The sequence below is a fragment of the Schistocerca americana genome, chromosome 5 (genome assembly GCF_021461395.2).
Source record: "Schistocerca americana isolate TAMUIC-IGC-003095 chromosome 5, iqSchAmer2.1, whole genome shotgun sequence".
NCBI classification, from domain to species: Eukaryota; Metazoa; Arthropoda; class Insecta; order Orthoptera; family Acrididae; genus Schistocerca; species Schistocerca americana.
Genome location: NC_060123.1, coordinates 68585037 through 68609921, shown reverse-complemented (window position 1 = coordinate 68609921; position 24885 = coordinate 68585037). Strand labels below are relative to the sequence as shown.

Sequence of the window (24885 nt, the reverse complement as noted above, 5' to 3'; positions counted from 1 at the left end):
TCTCAAGCCTCCAACAAGCGATAGTGTTGAGTTGATCGAAGGTCCAGTTCCAGTAGCCCAGCTCCTAATTTAGCATCATTGTAGCCAACTTGGCCAACCAGTCAGCATCCTAATGTGACCTGGGGTCCAGCTTGATGATGGTCAAAAAGGAGATCCTGGATAGCAAAAACCAAGAGGTGTTGAGGGTAGCACTGGTCTATAGCCTGAGGACTACACAGGGAGGAACTGCTGATGAAGAACATCTCAGCAGTGCATGAACAAACATGATTGAGGGCTCGAGATATGGCCACCAATTCTGCAGTGAATACACTGCACCCACTAGGCAGAAAGCATATTTCACTGCATCTTACATACCAGTAGGCAAAACCAGTTTACTCGTTGACTGTGCAGCCATCAGGGTATACCATGTCCCGACCCAGAGATGCATAAGGGTGTCAAGGAACAGATGGTGAAAAACCATGGATCAATAGAGTCTTTCAGTAGAAAGGATAGGTCAACACAGATCCAAGGATGGGTCATGCACCATGGTGGTGTATACAACTGTTATCTGGAAAGAGGCAACAGTGGGGGAAGTTGGATTTCAAAGCAGAGACACTGTATACTAACTGTGATAATGACTCCGGACGTGGGCCACTGTTGTGCGAAGTGGATCTCCCTCCCAGGGAAAAGGACTCAGCCTACTGAATGCTCAGGGGAGCAACGAAAGTGTATCACGTAGTTGAGCAGCACTTGTTGGTCCCTGGTCTGTAGTGGAGGGACACAATCATCCATGAGTAGGCTGCTCACAGGACTAGTTCAAAATACACTTGTCACAAGTTGGACACAACAATGGCAAATAGGGTTCAGCATCTGCAATGCTGAAAGTGATACCAAGCCATATGCCAGACTCCCATAATCAAGTAGGGACAGGATCTGTGCTAAATAAAGCCACAGAAGTTTAGAGAAATCTGTGCCCCAGCTGGTGTTACTGAAGCTGCAAAGAGTATTAAGGTGTGACCAGCACATTCGTTTAAGCTGGCGACAATGGGGGAACCACGTCAACCGAGCATCGAAGACTAGTCCGAGAAAGCAATGAGACTCCACCACATTGAGCAACTGGGAATTGAGGTAGAGTTATGGGTGTGGATTGGCAGTTTGACAGCAACAGAAATCTTGGTGACTGAAAACCAGAAGCTATGATCGAGAGTCCAGGACTGCACATTTCATGTAGTGCACTGCAGTGGCTATTCAGCAACAGCCACAGTGGAGGTGCAATAGTAAACGGAAAAACCGTCAGCATATAGGAAGGGTGACACTGTACACTTCATAGCAGCAGCTAGACCACTGATGGCCACTAGAAAATGGGGCACACTCAAAATAGAGATACCTTTGAGATTTCTGTTGTGTATGGCGGGTACTATAGGAAGTACCAACCTGGAAAGTATGGTGTCACAAGAAATTCTGGACACAAATTGGTAACAGGCACTGGAGATCTCACTCATCTAGGCTAAAAAGGATGTGCTGCCATCATGTGGTGTCATAAGCCTTCTGAAAATGAGAGACCATCTGGATGGACACTCAGGCAAGTTATACTGAAGCAGGGACCAGACAATCAGAAAATGATCACTGTCACACATCATCATGGACTCTCAAATGGGTCGAGGGAACAAGACAAGGGCTGCAAATGAATGGCTGAATACAATCCACACAGCACACCGAAGTGTGTGAAAGTACCAGCATTCAAGAGACAAAGATCAAGCTCTGGAAGAAAGTTTCAAGAGGTTTATCATGGCCAATAGTCACAGTTCCAACCTACAATGGGTTATGGGTGTTAAAAAAAGTCACCCACAATGAGACATCCTCACACAAAAAGCCACTGGCTATGAAGTTGTATTGAGTGGCACATGCTCACTGTAGACAGAGTCCAGAACATATGTGCAAATTCCACCAATGCTCTGTCACAGTCAGTTCGATTTTTAGAATAACCTTGATAGCCATGGAGGGTAACGGTTTGCAATGCTGGGAACTGAGTTTCCTTGAAGGCAATGCTGAAAAGGGAAATGTGTGAGAGATGTCATAGCTCAGCTGGGTGGTAGATGAAACCACTATGGTTCCACTGGAGGATCACATTTCTGCTACCCTGTGGGTGCATGAAGGGACCAAGGAGGCAGATCATACCCCAGGGTCACTTGCTGCTACCAGTCGCAAGGATCATTTGTGTGCGGCCGGGGGGGGGGGGGGGGGGGGGGGGGGGGGGCAGTACCAGAGAGGTCAACAGGAACTCCACGTCGAGTACAGATTTGGAACATGCTGGGTCTGTCCGATGGCATGGAGACAACCGGACCGTCCTCCGCCTTGGATATCATCTTTTTGTCACTCTTCTCTTTAGATGATTTCCATGCCTATGAGGGATTGTTTTCTGCAGTTTCAAGGATAGAGGAGAAACATGAACTCTTACAGACCAGCAACCTGTGGCTCCTTCAGCCACTGGCTGGTATCCTGTTGCAGATCAGCAGAATCCTGGGATGGAAGCATCCTGAAGGATCCTTTCCTGCTGAAGAACACCTGAGAAAGATATTACTTCTCCAGCTAGGGATTGGGGATCAGTAGTCCTGGGTGGATAGGGAGTAAGCACTCCCAAAGTGGGTGTGGGTGAAACAGTTCAATGCTCCCAAAGTGTGTGTCGGGGAAACACTAGTAGGAGCACTACCAACCACCTGGGGACTAGATGGACTCAGACATCCCTGACGGCCTGGTGTAAAAGGCATGAAGAGCAAGGGTACTTCCGCTACAGAGGAGGATTTCATTGTAGCCACAGTAAATTTCATCATCATATATACAGGATGCTAACAATAATATTTCTTCTTGGCCTCCTGATACATGAGATGGTTCAAAATCTTGTATTCTTGGATTTTCTTTTTCCTTTGGAAGACAAGGTAGTCCAGTCAACAAGGGAAAATGTGCTTCCCACAGCTGACGCAGACGGGGCGAGGGCCACAAGGAGCGTTCATATGCAACTGACATCCACAAACCCTACTGACGAGGCTGGCATTCAACTTGGAAATATGTGCCAGAATTCTATGCACCTGAAGCACTGCAGGGGAAGGGGAACATACAGTTCAACATCACTTCGATACACCATTATGTGACCCTTGTCAGATAACAAGTCACCTTCAAAGACCAAGACAATCAACCCTGCTGTCCTCTAGTCCCTGCTGGACATGACAGACAAAATGCACACCCCACCACTCCAAATTAGCATGCAACTCATCATCAGTCTGTAAAAGGAGGTCATGGTGCACCATAGTAAGACTGTTAAGTAGAGGGCGGCACGGGAGGAGGGGATAAGAGTTACAGGTAAGTCACACAGCTTGTCACACAGACAACAGCACCCATGACTCAGCAGGGGATGCTGTTTTATCAGAACTGAACCATTTTTCATTTTCGAAATCACTGTCCTCAAGGTGTTCAACGAAGACTAATGGCTTTGTTGCCATAAAGAAATCATTGTTGGTCCTAGAGTAAACTAATTATTGTGGGGAGTATCTGTCCCCTTGACTCTCAGCCTTATGCTCCTCCCACAGCACAGGCAGGGAAGAAAACATTGTGGGATCATCCTTCTCCACATTTTAGCAATTTTTTTGCTTTGAAAGAGATTGCTGGGGCTACGGGGCCACCACTGGGAGAAAATTTATGCCGCTTCAGTTGCAATTCAGCCATCTTGGTGCCACCCACTCGAAATGGGGTCTCTCCCCACAGGTACCATCCAGTCACAACAACAGTAACCTGGCTGGTTAACCATTGCCCGGACTCCATGTGCCAAGACGGGCACATACTCCTTGGCATAACCAGGGACTTTCCAATGCAGGCAACAATAGTGCGATCCATGCATGGTCAGGGGGTACCATCGTGCAGATACAGGCTAACCCTCCCACAATGGGATGGTTACCATGTTAGGTTTCGGTGGTAAATCTCTAGCCAGAAGAGAATGTTGCAAAAACAGAAAAGCACAAAAGGTCGAATGTACACCATATTGGGTGATCTTCCCTGCACAGTCTACACTTCTGTAAAAATTGGATGAAGAATGGTAAGTCAAACCCAACAATAGGGACTGAGTAGTGAAAGATGAAAAGCTGTGTAAAGTGTTGGGGAGAAGGGTGGAACTCTTGTGCCCCAAATTATAAACCAAATCAAAGCATGGTCCTACAACAAGAAGGCTGTCCAATGGAAAGGCAGAGGGGAAAAACAATATTAGAAGGATGGACTTGCAGTATGGAAAGCGAAGTAACACACAACGTCCAGGGCACTGTGCTGCCCAAGCACATACTCATAAAAGAGATGTGAGCTCTCTGTGGGGGGAGTGGTGGTGGTGGTGTTGGTGTGGGAGTGGGGGAGGTGGGAGACCTTTTGCCTTTTTCTGTGGCTGCTGAGTCATCCGTCAAAAGACCTGCCATATTTTATCCCATTACCCCCTCCTTTTCTTGTGTATCCTTCCCTACCTTCTCCCCACCTTCATCATCCCAGGCAACCACCAAGCAAGAAAAACATTGGGTTACATTAGAAATTAGAATTAGTTAGCTCAATGGATTGAACTATGGCAACTATGGCTTAATGGTAAAAATGGGAGGATATAGAAATGGTTGTATTAATAAGCATTGCCTTTTAGTATTGATGATAATTGCAAGACTTAATGCAGTTTTGCAATAACATAACCCTATCACCAGCCTCCATAATTTTTCTACTATTTTGTTTGGTACATATCATCTTCGTTTCCTCATCATCCCATCCAGAAGTCTTTCCTGACTGGGATTCTGGGCAGCTTTTTCATAACTCTTCCCATTTCCCAAATGCCACCAGTCATTTTCCTTTATCCTTCTCCCTTTCCCTTCAACCCTTCAGCCAGAAGAATGAGCCACTGGCTCTGAAAGGTCATGTTTCCACATCTTTTGTGTGTCTTCACCGGCTTCTGCTTGGTGGGTAGATTTTCTATCTGCCTATATTATATTTTCAAACATAGACTATTTTTGTTGATATCTTTCTTTATTCTGATCACACTATACCACAATATATCGAACAGCCAAAAAAGTACCACATTTGGCATGTCAGAGGTCACCCATTTCTGCAACCCAAATCTGACAAGTTTTTAAGCACCACCACTTGGGAAAAAATGTAAATAAGGGCATGTATTTTCAAGTTTAATTCAGGATAAGATAACAGCCAGATTGTAATGGATATGCTCCTGCACTTAACCAACATAAATGACCTCCTCAATAACTAAAACCATATAAGCCCATGTGACTGCTGGAAAGACAAGCAGTCAACATTAAACACTGTCCAATATCAAACAAACAAAACTGACTTGCTGGCACCATAAATAAACATTAAGGGTTGCATACTCTATTACACAAAATATATATGAAATTTCTCACTGTGTTAACAAAGACCAGGGTGCTAACTTATTTTGCATACGTCCAGTTGCATCACTGTATTATCATCTGAAATTAACCAGCTAACATGAAGTGGGCATTTATCAAGTGAGGAGTAGTGATAAAGTATATAGCAGATAGCTGTACATATTACAGATGTCTCTTCAAAGTTCATTAAATTCTTACACTGTCTTCCCACTGTACTTATTTCCTAATGATATGCCAACTAGTAACTTTTGATATGTGCTTCACGAAACCGGAATACCGAATGACAAACATAGTGTTCACATGGACTGTACCTCCTTCGTGAGAGTTCAGAGTGGGGTTCTGCATTCTGGAGCAAAGACTGAAGACACTGTTACCTCCACAACACTAATGTTCATTATAAACAGACCTCTATTCTTACAGCAAGTAGATAAATGATTACCTATGATAAATATCGATGTAGTCCTCCAAATATTAGGCTAGCAATCAGAGATAAGCAGTCACTAGTTAATGCAAATGACCAATTAGAATCTTTTTTAAGTGGTAGATTTTGTGCTACAGCACGCCTACTTTTACTGTGTTGAATTCAGCTTGCAGAAGCAGAAATTGCTGGCAGCAGTTATCTATTATTTACACAATCTACGACATGCAATCGATTGGACTGGATGGATGAATGAATGGAAATTGTTATTCTATGCCAGTGATCAACTCTCCATTTAATAGAACGTTCTTATTTTCTCCTGTACAGTAATCCATCTACATCTAGTTACAGAATGTGGTACAGACATTGACTATTTTGGCAACAAACCTTACAAAAACAACAACTCTGACAAACAAACTATTTTCATATAAACTATTCCACATCTGCTAAAGGATGTTTAATTATTTTTTCTATACTACCAATTACTGTCTCTTACCATTAAAACACTAGAAATATAGCACAGCCTCCTAAAGTCTGTTAATTCCAACAGGTTAAACAGTTGGATAGCATTAATTTATCATTCATTTGATATTCACAACATTAAAATAAACCCTGAACTGACTACTAGTAAACCTGTATGTGGTACAAATATTTACCTTTGAGATTTCAATTCCTTTCCCAAGAATTTCTGCAGCTACTTCTCCTGTTGCCATCAAGCCTGTTATATTTTTCATAAATAATTTATTTAAAACAGCCACACGTTTTGCACTTTTCCCTCCAATTGCACTTGCCATCTGTGTAGCAGAAGGGACAGAGTTGTCTTCAAAGGAACTCCAGTATTTCCTGTGAAATAAATTTTTATACTGAATTAATGATATGATTATAATAGAGGGAAACATTCCACGTAGGAAAAATATTTTTATACTGAATTACAATGACATACATCAATTAAATATTTTTAAGTAATGATTCACCAGCTCCAGTTTACTGTTATGTGCATAAAGTATCTTCAGCAGCAGGGTACTGTAATTTGCTGACAAATTATAACAATGATGGTTATTAGTGCCCTGCTGTCATAACATCAATAGCATCTCTCTCCACCAGCCCAGGATTCCAACCCTCATAACAGTCAAATTTAAAATTTTATAACAGAAAAGTAATAAACATGTTCTACTAATATTAATTTATTACATAGCTCGCAACTGTTCAGGCACTGTATATAAATGGACTTGCATTTTCTGTAATGCAGTAATTGTACACTTCTGTTCAAACTAACTTTGGGCTTGCAGCCAGTCATTGTTTAATTCATCCCATGGTATTTAGACTGGGCACCTGCCAGTCAAAATATCATGGGGTGACTTAGACGATGACCGGTTGCGAGCCCAAAATTTGTTTGAACATTCAATCTGATAGGAAAATTATGAAATGTACATTTCTGTTTTGCATAACATATTTTAACCATTATGTTTTGTAGATCCCTCGAACAGAAGGGTAGCAGATGTGGTCCACAACACTACAGTCCAATATACTTGACATCCACTTTCTTGCAACAAGTTTTGGTGTCAAAAGTAATGACGTATCTTGAACAGAATGTCTGCCTACATATCAACATCCTCCTATGTACCAGCCAGTATGGATTCTGAAAACATCAATCACACGAAACTCATTATTTTCTCACATGGCATCCTAAAGCAATGAATAAAGATGGTCAGGTAGATGCAGTATCTCTTGAATTTGGTAAAACATTTGACTGAGAACCATGTCTTTGTTTATTATTAAAAGCATGATCACATGGGGTACCAAGCAAAATTTTTGACTGGACTGAGGATTTCTTGATGGGAAGGACACAGCATGTTATCTCAGATGCAAAGTAACAGTAAAGGGTGTGGGATCGCTATCTGCCTCCATCATCATTTCCGGATCTTGCCACTATTGTGCCAAAAGAATGGTATAAGATTCCCTTGAAAACTATATAGGGCCTGTATTTACCTATTCTGAGATGACTGGAAGCTGTTTTGAATGCCAACAGGTTTCCCGGGCCCTATTAGGCATGGTAATGTGTTGTGTAGGGCCTATAGAACTAACCATATGGGGACAGTACTACAATTCTAGTGACTAACTGTCAAAGCATTCACAACAAAGTGCCAGAGTTTGATTCAGTCCTCAAAGGTTGTGGAGCTCACTTTATAGTACCTACATAAAACTGGTTAAAGCCTGAAATCAATAGCAGTGAGATATTTGCGGAAAATGTAAGTACATATTGACAGGATAGGCTAATGGTAAATGGAGGTGGTGTATTTGTCATAGCTGATAAGAAACTTGGCTCCACCAGGATAGAAACTGAAACTGCATGTGAGATTGTCTGGATAAGGCTCAGTATCAAGGGTGAGCATAAATTTATAGTCAGATCCTTCTATCAGCGACCACACTCACTTCCAGATGTAACCAAAAACTTTAGAGAAAACACAGTAGGCCTATGTAAGTTGCCCAATTGTACTGTCTTTGTTGGAGGAGGCTTTAGTAATCCCACAATCAACAGAGAAAATTATAGTTTAGTAAGTGATGCACATGACAACATTACTCAATGTGTTTTCTAACGACTACCTAGAAACAGACTGTTCGGAAGCCCACCCATGATGAAAATGTGTTGCATTTAACAGAAGCAAATACACCAGACATCTTTAAGGATTCTGCAAAGAAACTTGTATCAGTGAGCAGGAGGGAGTTGAAGCAACAGTGATTGCCAAAATAGCAAGGGCAACTAAAACGTGTAGAAGGATCTATAGGTTCAGCAAAGTAGATGAAGAGGCAGCAGCGATGAGCTATCTCATTAAGGCACTCGAAACATTTTTATGCTACAGAGGACATGTAGAAGAACTATGGCTCAGGTTGAGAAGAATAGCTGATCATGCACTTTATAGGTCAGCATGTAGAAAAACAGTTCATGATGGGAGAAACCATTCTTACTATACAGTCACCATAAACAAACAATGACTATTGCATAATAGGTTTAAAACAAAGCATAGGGCTACAGACAGGGAGATGCTGAATGAAACGTATTGGGATGTAAACAGGGCAATGCAGCCTTAAAAGACTACCACAGCAGAATATTATGAAAGGATCTCTCACAAGACCCAAAGAAATTCCGTTCATATGTGCAAGCTGTTAGTGGTGCCCACGTTAGTGTCTTGACACTCATGGATGAGACAGCGAATTTAAACTGATTGTAGCAAAGCGAAATCAGAAATGCTGAAGTCCATTTTCAAATGTTCCTTTAGAAATGAGAATCAAGCAGTATTGTCCCAATTTAATTACCAGACCACTGCAAGGATGAGTGACACAAATATTAGTATCAGCAGTGTTGAGAAACAGTTGAAATAACTACAACTGAACAAAGCTCCAGGGCCTAACAGAACCTATCAGAGTCTATTCCAAATTTGAGAGTGAGCTAGCCCCTCTGTTAACCATAATCTACCATAGTCTCTTGAACAAAAACCCATCTCCAGTTGTTGGGAGAAAGCACAGATCACACCCGCCTACAAGAAGGGAAGCAGATGTGATCCACAAATATCCTTAACATCCATTTGCTGTAGAAAGCTAGAACATATTCTGAGTTCAAATGCAGTGATGTATCTCTAACAAAACGACCTCCTCCACACCAAGCAGCATGAATTCTGGAAACATCAGTCACGCGAAACACAGCTTGCACTTTTCTCACAAAATCCTGAAAGCTATGGATCATGGCATCTGAGTAGAAGCAGTATTTTTCGATTTCCAAGAGATGTAAAAGTGTGCATGTCACAAAACAACAAAAGCACTATCCCACGAATATGATATCAACAGGTCACAGTTGGAATCAGCTAACTTAAATACAAATACTAGGTTGTCGCACTTTGCAGGGATATGAAATGGAATGCTCACATAGGCTCAGTTGTAGTTAAAGCAGGTGATAGACTTTTGTTTATTGGTAAGTTACTAGGGAAACACCATCAGTACGCAAAGGAGACTGCTTACAAATCACTTGTGTGGCTCATCCTAGAATATTGTTCAAGTGCGGGGGACATATAGACCTAACAGAGGATAAATGTACAGGGCTATTACAAATGATTGAAGCGATTTCATAAATTCACTGTAGCTCCATTCATTGACATATGGTCACGACACACTACAGATACGTAGAAAAACTCATAAAGTTTTGTTCGGCTGAAGCCGCACTTCAGGTTTCTGTCACCCGAGCGCTCGAGAGCGCAGTGAGACAAAATAGCGACAGGAGCCGAGAAAGCGTATGTCGTGCTTGAAATGCACTCACATCAGTCAGACATAACAGTGCAACGACACTTCAGGACGAAGTTCAACAAAGATCCACCAACTGCTAACTCCATTCGGTGATGGTACGCGCAGTTTAAAGCTTCTGGATGCCTCTGTAAGGGGAAATCAACGGGTCGGCCTGCAGTGAGCGAAGAAACGGTTGAACGCGTGCGAGCAAGTTTCACGCGTAGCCCGCGGAAGTCGACGAATAAAGCAAGCAGGGAGCTAAACTACCACAGCCGATGGTTTGTAAAATCTTACGGAAAAGGCTAAAGCGGAAGCCTTACCGTTTACAATTGCTACAAGCCCTGACACCCGATGACAAAGTCAAACGCTTTGAATTTTCGGCGCGGTTGCAACAGCTCATGGAAGAGGATGCATTCAGTGCGAAATTGTTTTCAGTGATGAAACAACACTTTTTCTTAATGGTGAAGTGAACAGACACAATGTGCGAATCTGGGCGGTAGAGAATCCTCACGCATTCGTGCAGCAAATTCGCAATTCACCAAAAGTTAACGTGTTTTGTGCAATCTCACGGTTTAAAGTTTACGGCCCCTTTTTCTTCTGCGAAAAAAACATTACAGGACACGTGTATCTGGACATGCTGGAAAACTGGCTCATGTCACAACTGGAGACTGACAGCGCCGACTTCATCTTTCAACAGGATGCTGCTCCACCGCACTTCCATCATGATGTTCGGCATTTCTTAAACAGGAGGTTGGAAAACCGATGGATCGGTCGTGGTGGAGATCATGATCAGCAATTCATGTCATGGCCTCCACGCTCTCCCGACTTAACCCCATGCGATTTCTTTCTGTGGGGTTATGTGAAAGATTCAGTGTTTAAACCTCCTCTACCAAGAAACGTGCCAGAACTGCGAGCTCGCATCAACAATGCTTTCGAACTCATTGACGGGGACATGCTGCGCCGAGTGTGGGAGGAACTTGATTATCGGCTTGATGTCTGCCGAATCACTAAAAGGGGCACATATCGAACATTTGTGAATGCCTAAAAAAACTTTTTGAGTTTTTGTATGTGTGTGCAAAGCATTGTGAGAATATCTCAAATAATAAAGTTATTGTAGAGCTGTGAAATCGCTTCAATCATTTGTAATAACCCTGTATACAGGGGAGGTCAGGATATATGGTCAAAGATTAGTTCGACTCATGAGAGAGCAATGCTGAAGAAACTGGACTGGCAGGGACTTGCTGATAGATGTAAACTATCCAGTAAAAGCCTATTTAAAAAGTTTCGTGAACCACCCTTAAATGACAAATCTACAAATACATTACACCCCCTACATATTGTTCCCATAAGGGATTTTGAGGACAACGTTAGGTTACTTACAGTAGGCACAGAAGCATTTAAATGCTCATTCTTGCAGTGTTCCATACACAAATGGCATGGGAAAAAGCATTTATAACCGATACAATGAGAAGTACCCTCTGCCATGCACTTCACAGAAGTTTGTAAAGTATGGATACACATGAAGAATCAAAAATTACAAACACAGCCTAACCAGGGTGCTTCACAAATTCCAATCAAGGTTGTTATCTATCTCTAGTCACGAACACTTAACACTTTCTGCTTCTTATATTTCACTGTTTGAGAATTCTATTTTTATAGCTTGTGGAATAGTGTGAGAAGTATTCATTTCTTGGGTAAACGGAAGCATCAGATTCCAACTATCTACTTTGACCAGTAACATAATGATGATGTGGTGTGTGATATCATTACGGCAGTGTTTTTGAGTGGTTGTGTATTTAGATCTCTTGTTGTTGTATTTGATGATGGCCTCTGGTGTTGGATGTGAAGCATTTAACATGTGGTACTGAGATTATATGAGTTTTAGTTGACATCGTGCTAACGTGGTTTTAAGTTTAGGTAGTTTGTGTTGTAATGTGTGTGTGTGTGTGTGTGTGTGTGTGTGTGTGTGTGTGTGTGTGTGTGGAGGAGAGGGGATGGTTTGTCGGAAACGTCCAATCCCACCTGTCGGCTTTGACCTGTGATGTAAGGCTGTTGTTGTGTGTGATGTCACGATGATGCGTGTTTGTGGGTGTCGTTTTTATGTGATCAGTGGTGCTCTCTGGTGGTGTGTTTATGTGTTGTGTGTTAGGTGATGTTTTGGTTTAGTTTGTGTGTGTGGCATGTTTATAGGTGGCGTATTGTTGTGGTCGGTGGTACTCTCTGGTGGTGTGTTTATGGGTAGCGTGTTATGTGGTGTATGGGATTCAGTTGTGTGGTAGCATTGCACGTGTGTGGTATTGGTGGACTGTGCTTTCAGCGGAATATTTTTCAGTGAGTTAATGATTTTGGTTTTGTTATGTCGACGTTATTGTAGTTTTTTTCTGTTCATCTTGTGTGAATTTTGGTAAATTGCTTTGTTTACGTCTTTGGTAGTTATGGATATGACTGACATGGTCAACAGTTTTTGGTTGTTGGCGATGATGGGGGACAGTACATTGTCTCTAACAAAATTTCTTCAGCTATTTGGCCCATTGGCTTAATTCGTGAAGTGTTCAGTGTGTCGTGAAGAAATGAGGCTTACTAAAGTTCCATCGTCTCTGACCAGGGACGGCTACATGTGGAGATGTCGTAAGGATAACAGGTCAAGGGAAGTGTTCGATTACAATTTTGATTTTCTAGGTGCTTTTTTTGTAGTAGGATGAAGTGTGGTGGTGTTGGTGCAAGTTTTGAGATTTGTAGTGTGGTATTGGCAGTTGCTATTGACCTATATAGGTCACAGGAAGTGTTTGATTCCAATTTTGATTTTCTGTGTGTTTTTTTTGTGGTAGGATTAAGTGCTGTGATGGTGAAATTTTTGAGATTTATAGTGTGGTATCGGTAGTTGCTGTTGACCTATATAGGTCAAGGGAAGTGTTCGATTCCAATTTTGATTTTCTAGGTGTTTTTTTGTGGTAGGATTAATGGTGGTGGTGGTGAAATTTTTGAGATTTATAGTGTGGTATCAGTTGTTTCTGGTGACCTATACAGTTCAAGGGAAGTAACCGATTCCAGTGGATTTTGTGTTTAGTGGAATTTGGGAAGGTTGTGGGGTCTTGTTATTTTAGTGTTTTTTGCCGTTTGGTGAAGTGGCGTGTGTTTATAGTTTGTCCCCACCCAAAAACCCCCAATTTCCTACGCTTGTCCTGTTAGTTTGATTAGGTTTTTTGTGGAAGGTGTGTGTGTTGGTTTTTCGATGTATTTTCATGTTTGTTGTCATGTTTACGTAATGACGTCATAGGCGCGATATTGGAGTCATAGTGGATGGTTGTTTCCACCATATTTGTGACATCTTGGGTCAAAGCAGACGGGTGTAATCGGACACTTCCATATTTCCGTGTGTGTGTGTGTGTGTGTGTGTGTGTGTGTGTGTGTGTGTGTGTGTGTGTCATTAGTTTTATTTTATTTTTGGAGCGATACATCATTGTGTCATTTTTATTTTTGTTCACATTTGTTGGCATGTGTATTTAGTGACATCACAATAGTGTATTGTATACACTGGAACTAGCCGTATTAATGATGATGTGGGTCAAAGCAGACGTGTGGAATTGGATGCTTCTGTAATGCCCATTTCTTTGTACTGAGTCTTGCAACAATTCAACCATAATTGAATTGCTTTGAATCATCTGTTTATGTTTTTGAATGCTTCATTAGCTGTCTTTTCAGTGAGGAGGCTGGTACTATCTTATGTTCCTATACTTGTACCATTTGCAAAAAGTACAAAATTTGCTTCTACTGACACTGCATGTGGAAGATCATTTATGTATGTCTTTGTGTGTTTTTGGGTACTTGCATTGTTTAATTCATAAATTTTGGGCATATTATAGTAGTTGAGAGTTGTAGCATTGTGTTTTAGTACCTGAATAGTGTAAAATCATGTAGTCTCCTCCTGCCGCCGAGCAGTGTGTCAGCAGTGCGCACGTAGCAGCATTACTGCATTTACTAGGCAATCTTGTATTTTAATAACCATTTAAATTCTGTGTCGAATTGTTTGTGCTCTCTGTAGATTAGTTCAGACGTTCTTTGCACAACAGTATTTACCATGGATAGGGACTGTGACTGCTGTGTTTGGATGCAGGCTGAGTTGGCATCCCTTCGCTCCCAGCTTCAGGCAGTGTTGGCTTCAGTCACACAGCTTGAGGCTGTTGCCAATGGGCATCACTGTGGGGGTCCGGACGGGGGTTTGTTGGGGACGGCCAGCTCATCCTATGCATCCCCCGATCGGACTACGGCTGTGGCTGCCCAGGATACTGCCCACATTGAGGCTGACCTCTCACCCGTGGTAGAGCGGGAGGTCATCTCGAGGTGTGGCAGGGGGCGAAAGACATTCCGAAGGGCTGAACGGAAGGCCTCTCCAGTTCGTCTGATGCACCGGTTTCAGGCTCTGTCTCTGGCTGATACTGATCTTCAGCCGGATATGGCTGCTTGTCCTGTTCCAGAGGTTGCCCCTCAGTCTGCAAGATCCGGGCGGTTGCAGAGGGAGGCTTACTGGTAGTTGGGAGCTCCAATGTCAGGCGCAAATTGAGGCCCCTTAGGGATATGGCTGCAAGGCAGGGGAAGAAAACCAATGCGCACTCCGTGTGCATACCGGGGGGATTCATTCCAGTTGTGGAAAGGGTCCTTCCGAATGCCATGAAGGGTACAGGGTGCACCCATCTGCAGGCAGTCGCTCATGTCGGCACCAATGATGTGTGTTGCTATGGATCGGAGGAAATCCTCTCTGGCTTCCGGCGGCTATCTGATTTGGTGAAGACTGCCAGTCTCGCTAGCGGGATGAAAGCAGAGCTCACCATCTCCAGCATCGTCGACAGGACTGACTGCAGACCTTTGGTACAGAGCCGAGTGGAGGGTCTGAATCAGAGGCTGAGACGGTTCTGTGACCATGTGGGCTGCAGATTCCTTGATTTGCGCCATAGGGTGGTGGGGTTTCGGGTTCCGCTGGATAGGTCAGGAGTCCACTACACCCAGCAGTCGCCTACACGGGTAGCAGGGGCTGTGTGGCTTGGACTGGTTTTTTTTTTTTAGGTTAGATGGCCTCGGACAAGTACAGAAAGGGCAACAGCCTCAAAGGGTGTGAGGCAAAGTCAGGACATGTGGGGACCAAGCAGCAATCGGTATTGTAATTGTAAACTGTTGAAGCTGCGTTGGTACAGTACCGGAACTTCAAACGCTGATAGAAAGCACCGAAGCTGAAATCGTTATAGGTACGGAAAGCTGGCTGAAGCCAGAGATAAATTCTGCCAAAATTTTTACAAAGGCACAGATGGTGTTTAGAAAGAATAGATTGTATGCAACCGGTGGTGGCGTGTTTGTCGCTGTTATTAGTAGTTTATCCTGTAGTGAAGTAGAAGTGGATAGTTCCTATGAATTATTATGGGTGGAGGTTATACTCAACAACCGAGCTAGGTTAATAATTGGCTCCTTTTACCGACCTCCCAACTCAGCAGCATTAGTAGCAGAACAACTGAGAGAAAATCTGGAATACATTTCACATAAATTTCCTCGGCATGTTACAGTCTTAGGTGGAAATTTCAATTTACCAGATATAGACTGGGACACTCAAATGTTTAGGACGGGTGGTAGGGACAGAGCATCGAGTGACATTATACTGAGTGCACTATCTGACAATTACCTTGAGCAATTAAACAGAGAACCGACTCGTAGAGATAACATCTTGGACCTACTGACAACAAACAGACCCGAACTTTTCGACTCTGTATGCGCAGAACAGGCAATCAGTGATCATAAGGCCGTTGCAGCATCCCTGAATATGGAAGTAAATAGGAATATAAAAAAAGGGAGGAAGGTTTATCTGTTTAGCAAGAGTAATAGGAGGCAGATTTCAGACTACCTAACAGATCAAAACGAAAATTTCTGTTCTGACACTGACAATGTTGAGTGTTTATGGAAAAAGTTCAAGGCAATCGTAAAATGTGTTTTAGACAGGTACGTGCCGAGTAAAACTGTGAGGGACGGGAAAAACCCATCGTGGTTCAACAACAAAGTTAGGAAACTACTGTGAAAGCAAAGAGAGCTTCACTGCAAGTTTAAACGCAGCCAAAACCTCTCAGACAAACAGAAGCTAAACGATGTCAAAGTTAGCGTAAGGAGGGCTGTGCGTGAAGCGTTCAGTGAATTCGAAAGTAAAATTCTATGTACCGACTTGACAGAAAATCCTAGGAAGTTCTGGTCTTAAGTTAAATCAGTAAGTGGATCGAAACAGCATATTCAGACACTCTGTGATGATGATGGCATTGAAACAGAGGTTGACACGCGTAAAGCTGAAATACTAAACACCTTTTTCCAAAGCTGTTTCACAGAGAAAGACCACACTACAGTTCCTTCTCTAAATCCTCGCACGAATGAAAAAATGGCTGACATTGAAATAAGTGCCCAAGGAACAGAAAAGCAACTGAAACCACTCAACAGAAGAAAGTCCACTGGACCTGATTGGATACCAATTCGATTCTACACAGAGTAGGCGAAAGAACTTGCCCCCCCCCCCCCCCCCTTCTAACAACCGTGTACCACAAGTCTCGAGAGGAACGGAAGGTTCCAAATGATTGGAAAAGAGCACAGGTAGTCTCAGTTTTCAATAAGGGTCGTCGAGCAGATACGCAAAACTATAGGCCTATGTGTCTGACATTGATCTGTTGTAGAATTTTAGAACATGTTTTTTGCTCGCATATCATGTCATTTCAGGAAACTCAGAATCTACTCGATAGGAATCAACATGGATTCCAGAAACAGCGATTGTGTGAGACCCAACTCGATTTATTTGTTCATGAGACCCAGAAAATATTAGTTACAGGCTCCCAGGTAGATGCCATTTTCCTCCACTTCCACAAGGCGTTCGATACAGTTCCGCACTGTCACCTGATAAACAAAGTAAGAGCTTACGGAATATCAGACCAGCTGTGTGGCTGGATTGAAGAGTTTTTAGCTAACACAACACAGCATGTTGTTCTCAATGGAGAGACGTCTACAGATGTTGAAGTAACCTCTAGCGTACCACAGGTGAGTGATATGGGACCATTGCTTTTCACAATATATATAAATGACCTCCCTCCCCATGAACCATGGACCTTGCCATTCGTGGGGAGGCTGGTGTGCCTCAACGACACAGATAGCTGTACTGTAGGTGCAACCACAACAGAGGGGTATCTGTTGAGAGGCCAGACAAACACGTGGTTCCTGAAGAGGGGCAGCAGCCTTTTCAGTAGTTGCAGAGCCAACAGTCTGGACGATTGACCGATCTGGCCCTGTAACACTAACCAAAACGGCCTTGCTGTTGTGGTACTGACTGATGACCTCAGAAGCTAAGTCGCATAGTGCTCAGAGCCATTTGTTGTGGTACTGCGAACGGCTGAAAGCCCGAGGGCATGCAGCTTTACTGTATGATTAAATGATGATGGCGTCCTCTTGGGTAAAATATTCCGGAGGTAAAATAGTCCCCCATTCGGATCTCCAGGCGGGGACTACTCATGAGGACGTCGTTATCAGGAGAAAGAAAACTGGCGTTCTATGGATCGGAGTGTGGAATTTCAGATCCCTTAATTGGGCAGGTAGGTTAGAAAATTTAAAAAGGGAAATGGATAGGTTAAAGTTAGATATAGTGGGAATTAGTGAAGTTCGGTGGCAGGAGGAACAAGACTTTTGGTCAGGCGAATACATGGTTATAAAAACAAAATCAAATAGGGGTAATGCAGGAGTAGGTTTAATAATGAATAAAAATATAGGAGTGCGGGTAAGCTACTACAAACAGCATAGTGAATGCATTATTGTGGCCAAGATAGACACGAAGCCCACGCCTACTACAGTAATAGAAGTTTATATGCCAACTAGCTCTGCAGATGATGATGAAATGTATGATGAGATAAAAGAAATTATTCAGGTAGTGAAGGGAGATGAAAATTTAATAGTGATGGGTGACTGGAATTCGACAGTAGGAAAAGGAAGAGAAGGAAACGTAGTAGGTGAATATGGATTGGGGCTAAGAAACGAAAGAGGAAGCCGTCTGGTAAAATTTTGCACAGAGCATAACTTGATCATAGCAACCACTTGGTTCAAGAATCATGAAAGAAGGTTGTATACATGGAAGAAGCCTGGAGATACTGACAGGTTTCAGATAGATTACATAATGGTAAGACAGAGATTTGGAAACCAGGTTTTAAATTGTAAGACATTTCCAGGGGCAGATGTGGACTATGACCACAATCTATTGGTTATGAACTATAGTTTAAAACTGAGGATACTGCAAAAAGGTGGGAATTTAAGGAGATGGGACTTGGATAAACTGAAAGAACCAGAGGTTGTAGAGAGTTTCAGGGAGAGCATAAGGGAACAATTGACAGGAATGGGGCAAAGAAATACAATAGAAGAAGAATGGGTAGCTTTGAGGAATGAAATACTGAAGGCAGCAGAGGATCAAGTAGGTAAAAAGACGAGGGCTAGTAGAAATCCTTGGGTAACAGAAGAGATACTGAATTTAATTGATGAAAGGAGAAAATACAAAAATGCAGTAAGTGAAGCAGGCAAAAAGGAATACAAACGTCTCAAAAATGAGATTGACAGGAAGTGCAAAATGGCTAAGCAGGGATGTCTAGAGGACAAATGTAAGAATGTAGAAGCTTATCTCACTAGGGGTAAGATAGATACTGCCTACAGGAAAATTAAAAAGATCTTTGGAGAAAAGAGAACCACTTGAATGAATATCAAGAGCTCAGGTGGAAAACCAGTTCTAAACAAAGAAGGGAAAGCAGAAAGGTGGAAGGAGTATATAGAGGGTCTATACAGGAGCAATGTTTTTGAGGACAATATTATGGAAATGGAAGAGGATGTAGATGAAGATGAATGGGAGATATGATACTGCATGAAGAGTTTGACAGAGCACTGAAAGAACTAAGTCGAAATAAGGCCCCAAGAGTAGACAACATTCCATTAATACTACTGACAGCCTTGGGAGAGCCAGTCCTGACAAAACTCTACCACCTGCTGAGCAAGATGTAAGAGGCAGGCGAAATTCCCTCAGACTTCAAGAAGAATATAATAATTCCAATCCCAAAGGAAGCAGGTGTTGACAGATGTGAAAATTACTGAACTATCAGTTTAATAAGTCACAGCTGCAAAATACTAACACGAATTCTTTACAGACAAATGGAAAAGCTGGTAGAAGCCGACCTCGGGGAAGATCAGTTTGGATTCTGTAGAAATGTTGGAACACGTGAGACAATACTGACCCCACGACTTATCTTAGAAGAAAGATTAAGGAAAGGCAAACCTACGCTTCTAGCATTTGTAGACTTAGAGAAAGCTTTTGACAATGTTGACTGGAATGATCTGTTTCAAATTCTGAAGGTAGCAGGGGTAAAATACAGGGAGCGAAAGGCTATTTACAATTTGTACAGAAAGCAGATGACAGTTAAAAGAGTCGAGGGACATGAAAGGGAAGCAGTGGTTGGGAAGGGAGTGAGACAGGGTTGTAGCCTCTCCCCCGATGCTATTCAATCTGTATACTGAGCAAGCAGTAAAGGAAACAAAAGAAAAGTTCGGACTAGGTATTAAAATCCATGGAAAAGAAATAAAAACTTTGAGGTTCGCCGATGACATTGTAATTCTGTCAGAGACAGCAAAGGACTTGGAAGAGCAGTTGAACGGAATGGACAGTGTCTTGAAAGGTGAGTATAAGATGAACATCAACAAAAGCAAAACGAGGATGATGGAATGTAGTCAAATTAAGTCGGGGAGGAATTAGATTAGGAAATGAGACACTTAAAGTAGTAAAGGAGATTTGCTATTTGGGGAGCAAAATAACTGACGATGATCGAAATAGAGAGGATATAAAATGTAGACTGGCAATGGCAAGGAAAGCGTTTCTGAAGAAGAGAAATTTGTTAACATCGAGTATTGATTTAAGTGTCAGGATGTCGTTTCTGAAAGAATTTGTATGGAGTGTAGCCATGTATGGAAGTGAAACATGGATGATAAATAGTTTGGACAAGAGGAGAATAGAAGCATCAAGGGATCACCAATTTAGTACTGGAGGGCAGCGTGGAGGGTAAAAATCGTAGAGGGAGACCAAGAGATGAATACACTAAGCAGATTCAGAAGGATGTAGGCTGCAGTAGGTACTGGGAGATGAAGAAGCTTGCACAGGATAGAGTAGCATGGAGAGCTGCATCAAGCCAGTCTCAGGACAGAAGACCACAACAACAACATATAAATGACCTAGTAGATAGTGTCGGAAGTTCCATGCGGCTTTTCGCGGATGATGCTGTAGTATACAGAGAAGTTGCAGCATTAGAAAATTGTAGCGAAATGCAGGTAGATCTGAAGCGGATAGCCACTTGGTGCAGGAAGTGGCAACTGACCCTTAACATAGAGAAATGTAATGTATTGTGAATACATAGAAAGAAGGATCCTTTATTGTATGATTATATGATAATGGAACGAACACTGGTAGCAGTTACTTCTGTAAAATATCTGAGAGTAAGCGTACGGAACGATTGGAAGTGGAATGATCATATAAAATTAATTGTTGGTAAGGCGGGTGCCAGGTTGAGATTCTTTGGGAGAGTCCTCAGAAAATGTAGTCCATCAACAAAGGAGGTGGCTTACAAAACACTCGTTCGGCCTATACTTGAGTATTGCTCATCAGTGTGGGATCCGTACCAGATCGGGTTGACAGAGGAGATACAGAAGATCCAAAGAACAGTGACGCGTTTCGTCACAGGGTTATTTGGTAAGCGTGATAGCGTTACGGAGATGTTAAGCAAACTCAAGTGGCAGACTCTTCGAGAGAGGCGCTCTGCATCACGGTGTAGCTTTCTGTCCAAGTTTTGAGAGGGTGCGTTTCTGGATGAGGTATCGAATATATTGCTTCCTCCTACTTATACCTCCCGAGGAGATCACGAATGTAAAATTACAGAGATTTGAGTGCGCACGCAAAGTGCCCTCCGCCACACACTGTTGGGTGGCTTGCGGAGTATAAATGTAGAAACAACAGAGGACCAAAAGTTTACCTTGTGGCCCACCATGTCTCATTGCTTCTAATTCTGAGAGCTTATTGTTATGTGACACATGGAATTGTAAGACATTTGCTTTATGTTACTCACTTAAGATAAAAACCATGAAATTGTTGTGTCTGGTATCTCATAATATTTTCAGTTTTTCATTAGGATAGCATGTTTCACAGAATCAAATGCCTTCCCCAAGTCATAATATACTTCCAATGGTGGCAATTTCTGGTTTACTGATTCTAGTTTATCATCTGTCACGGTACATATTGCCTGGTCAGTTGATAGGCCTGTACTAACTATGTATAAGTTTATTGCACAGTACATTATTTTCTCAAATATTTTTCAAAATGCAGGCAGTAATTAAATTGTTCAGTAATTCTATACTAACATTTTACCTTATTTTTTGTGAACTGGTTTAAAAACAGCATGTGTAAGTCTTTCTGGGGAGGTACTGCTGTGAAAAGATTCAGCACAAATGTCAATTAATATAAGCCTATTGCTAAGTAGAGCAGAACATTTCAATTTTTTTATCACCAATTTCATCTTAGTCACTTGAACATGCATTGAAGATAATTGTTAACACTGAAACCTCAAATGTTGGTTGTAGTTGAATTTTGTGAAACTTGTTTTGGAAAGCATTTCTTAGGAACTGTGGGCTAAATTATCTGCTACTGACAGAGAAAAGTTGTTAACAGATTTTGTAATTTTTGGGGTTATCTTTGGTCAGTTCATTATCTACCTTTACAGAAACTGCTACATTTTCCTGATTTGTTTTTCTTGTCACATATCTTACTCTGTTCCAAACAGTTTTTATATTCTTGCTGAAGAAGCTTATTTATGCTTTCTTCTTGGAAGTACCTACATTTTGGTGATCTTCTGACTTTGCTTAGAATTTTGAATTACAGTTTGTAATGTAATTTAACCATGTTATAATGTGTGCCCCCTTGAAGCCAAATGGAGTCTCTTCTTAGTTTCTTGTTATGTTTTGATGCTATTTGTTATCCAGTAGTTGTGCACATTTAATCTGCTTCCCCCACTTGTTTTTTTAAGATAACTCTCTGCAAAACAGCCTATGACTATGTTACATTTTATTTTTCATTTACACCAGATGTGTTGTGCACGTGTCAGTATTTCACAAATTCTTCTTAAGTTCCTCAATTCCACTTTTAATTTATTATTCTTGTAGTTTTCCAATTATTTTAATATGAATCATGTAGGCTAATCTGATTTTAAACATTAACAGTGGTCTGCAACGCCATTAACTGCGAGTATTACATTATGACTCTAGTCTCAATGCATTTAGAAATGGGTTCTCAACAGCAGTGCTAATGGTTTCCACAGTCCTCATTACAAACTGTGTGAGGATCAGCTAAAGCTACCAAACCTGTACTTGTTTAATGTTGGGCTTCTTCATCTTTCGGAGCAGCCAAAGTACAGAATGATCCTGATATTCCGTTATTCTATAATCACATTCGAGTGTGTGGTACACATATATGACATTTAATATTTCGTCACAGGTTAACTTCTGACACTTATGTTCACATGTTACTAAAATATAAAATGTAACTACTTGGCGAGCGCCAAATACTACTCCAATATGGCTACAGAGCAATGAGATATCTGGATCATTCTGTACTTCGGTTGTTCTATTCTTAAATTTTAAGAGTATCAACCTTAAACAAAAACAGGTTCAGTGCGGTGGGTTTTGTTAACAACGCTGCACCGCGCCGAATGAACGATGACATAATCATAAACAGCGAACATCATAGGCCAATAGTGATTTTACATGCATCTGATATAAGTAACGTACCGCCTTCTGCATCACAATGCTTGGGTTGCAAAAACAAACGTAAGATCTCATATTTTCAACAGTGTGGAAACGTTTATCATACCGGTGATACATCGTGGAACACAGTTTTCAATGTTCATTTGTGTAAGCCAGTATTGACACTACAATAAATTTTACTAACGCAGTATTACCTTTTCAGTATTAATATTTATAATGAAGCAGTATACTCAGATGACAAAAGGAAACTCACTTCTTCTTAGGACCTGATTTCATGACCTTTGCCAAGAATCGTCCTTCCCGTGCCGCGTATTTGTTCATTGCCCCACAAGACACACATAGGCTCCTTGCTGTTGATTGGTAAGCAAAAGTTCTGAGTTTGTTAGAACACACTTGGCGAACCACCTGCATCTTGAAAATGCTTAGGGATGGGGGCTCTCGTCTTCGTACTAAAAGATCACGTAAAAACCGGGGTAATGCTTGCCAAAAGTTATTCTCTCATGCATCCTACATGGAGTCAAATGTGTGTAGATTATTTCCACCGATACAACACAATACTATTAACTTCAGCTAATAATGTACCACATGTTCCCAGATCCCTCACTCTACTCTCTACACGTAAAGCAGTAAATAAACAAACATGCAATTCACAACATCGAAGTTCTCAAAGAACTTCATGCTGAAGATAAAAGTAACGACAGACGAGAATGTTTTTATGTGATCAGAGGCTTTCCCGGCGTGTGTGTTGTTTGCAGGGCTCTCGTGTGCCCAGCCGGATGCGATCGTTGAACTCTTATCATATTTCGGCGAATACTCTCCAAAATATCGAGGGACTTCAACGATCGCATCCGGCTGGACACCCGAGAGCCCTGGAAACAACGAGAATGTTTTTGATGTATTTCAGCTCTCAACAAATGTGTGATCGAAAGTCTGTTGCCGATACATTGCCAGTGAGCGTCATCGATTATGGTGAGATCGCAGCCAAAACCAATCAATTTTGTGATTTAGAATTAAACAGACTAAATGTAGAAGTCTAATAAACCATTATATTCCCCCAAAGTTCAGCACATACATAAAAGATCTTATGAGAACTCAAACTTACATTCTCGCTGACAAAAAATATTGTTCAGCATTCCATAATACCAACATTAAGCAAGTGTAGGATGAACAAAGTCAACAACTGTAAATAACGAAAGTAACTATGCCGACGGCGGCAAAATGCTTTTTATAGTCCACGATAATTTCGTTCTCTTACTGCAACGAAGCGTATTGTGGTTTCGCCTAATCAGCCACCCCCTGCCCCTTGCCTAAACACAAAAATGGGTGCCTTCAGTATGTGAGGGAACTGGCACTTAATCTGCCTGGCACAGGCAAAGATTGCTCCTGGTCCGTGGTAAACCTTCAGTGTCTTCTACTGGTGCCAAAGCTCCAGCCTCTTCATTGGAGTCAGATGTTGTAGTGTGAGAAGAGGACATACACTCGTCGGTATATGCAGGCTTGAGTCGCTCTCTTCATACTGTCTCTTGTTTATAGTCTTTTTCAGTCTTGGAACTGTGGCTACAGCTTGCAATTACTCTGTATGGTCCTGAATGTGGCGAAACAAAGCATGGATGCATGACATCATACCTGAGCCACATGTGGATCAAACACCCACTGGTGTCTGACAGGAGCGGCATGTTGAATGGACTTCGTTGTGAGCCTGAGTTATTGTGCAAACTGTGTGTATAGCTCTGGTACAACATTGTGCAGATACTGACGAGATCAATTCCCCCACAACCCATAGCTGCTCACTGTCGACCAATTGTGCTGGCGAGCACTGGAGGTTCTCCTCCTACATTGCTGTTGTCAACCTGGGCAAAACTAGTGGCAATGATTCTGATCAGGATTATGAACTGCACATTAGGGCCGTTTTGAGTACATGGTGGAATCACTCTACAATACCACTGCTCACTGGATGGT

At 42.0% G+C, this 24885-nt stretch overlaps 1 protein-coding gene across 1 annotated transcript in view; it reads right to left on the bottom strand.

Moving 5' to 3' along the window:
• LOC124615697 (putative ribosome-binding factor A, mitochondrial) overlaps nt 1-23590 on the bottom strand; it is a 69129-nt gene extending 45539 nt beyond the window's left edge. The window contains exons 1-2 of the mRNA XM_047143735.1: nt 23180-23590; nt 6468-6654 (exon numbers count right to left, since the gene is read on the bottom strand). Of these exons, the coding sequence (XP_046999691.1) occupies nt 6468-6654; nt 23180-23337 (345 nt within the window). The 5' untranslated portion in view covers nt 23338-23590. The remainder of the gene's footprint in view (nt 1-6467; nt 6655-23179) is intronic.
• Between the last annotated feature and the right edge of the window lie 1295 nt (nt 23591-24885).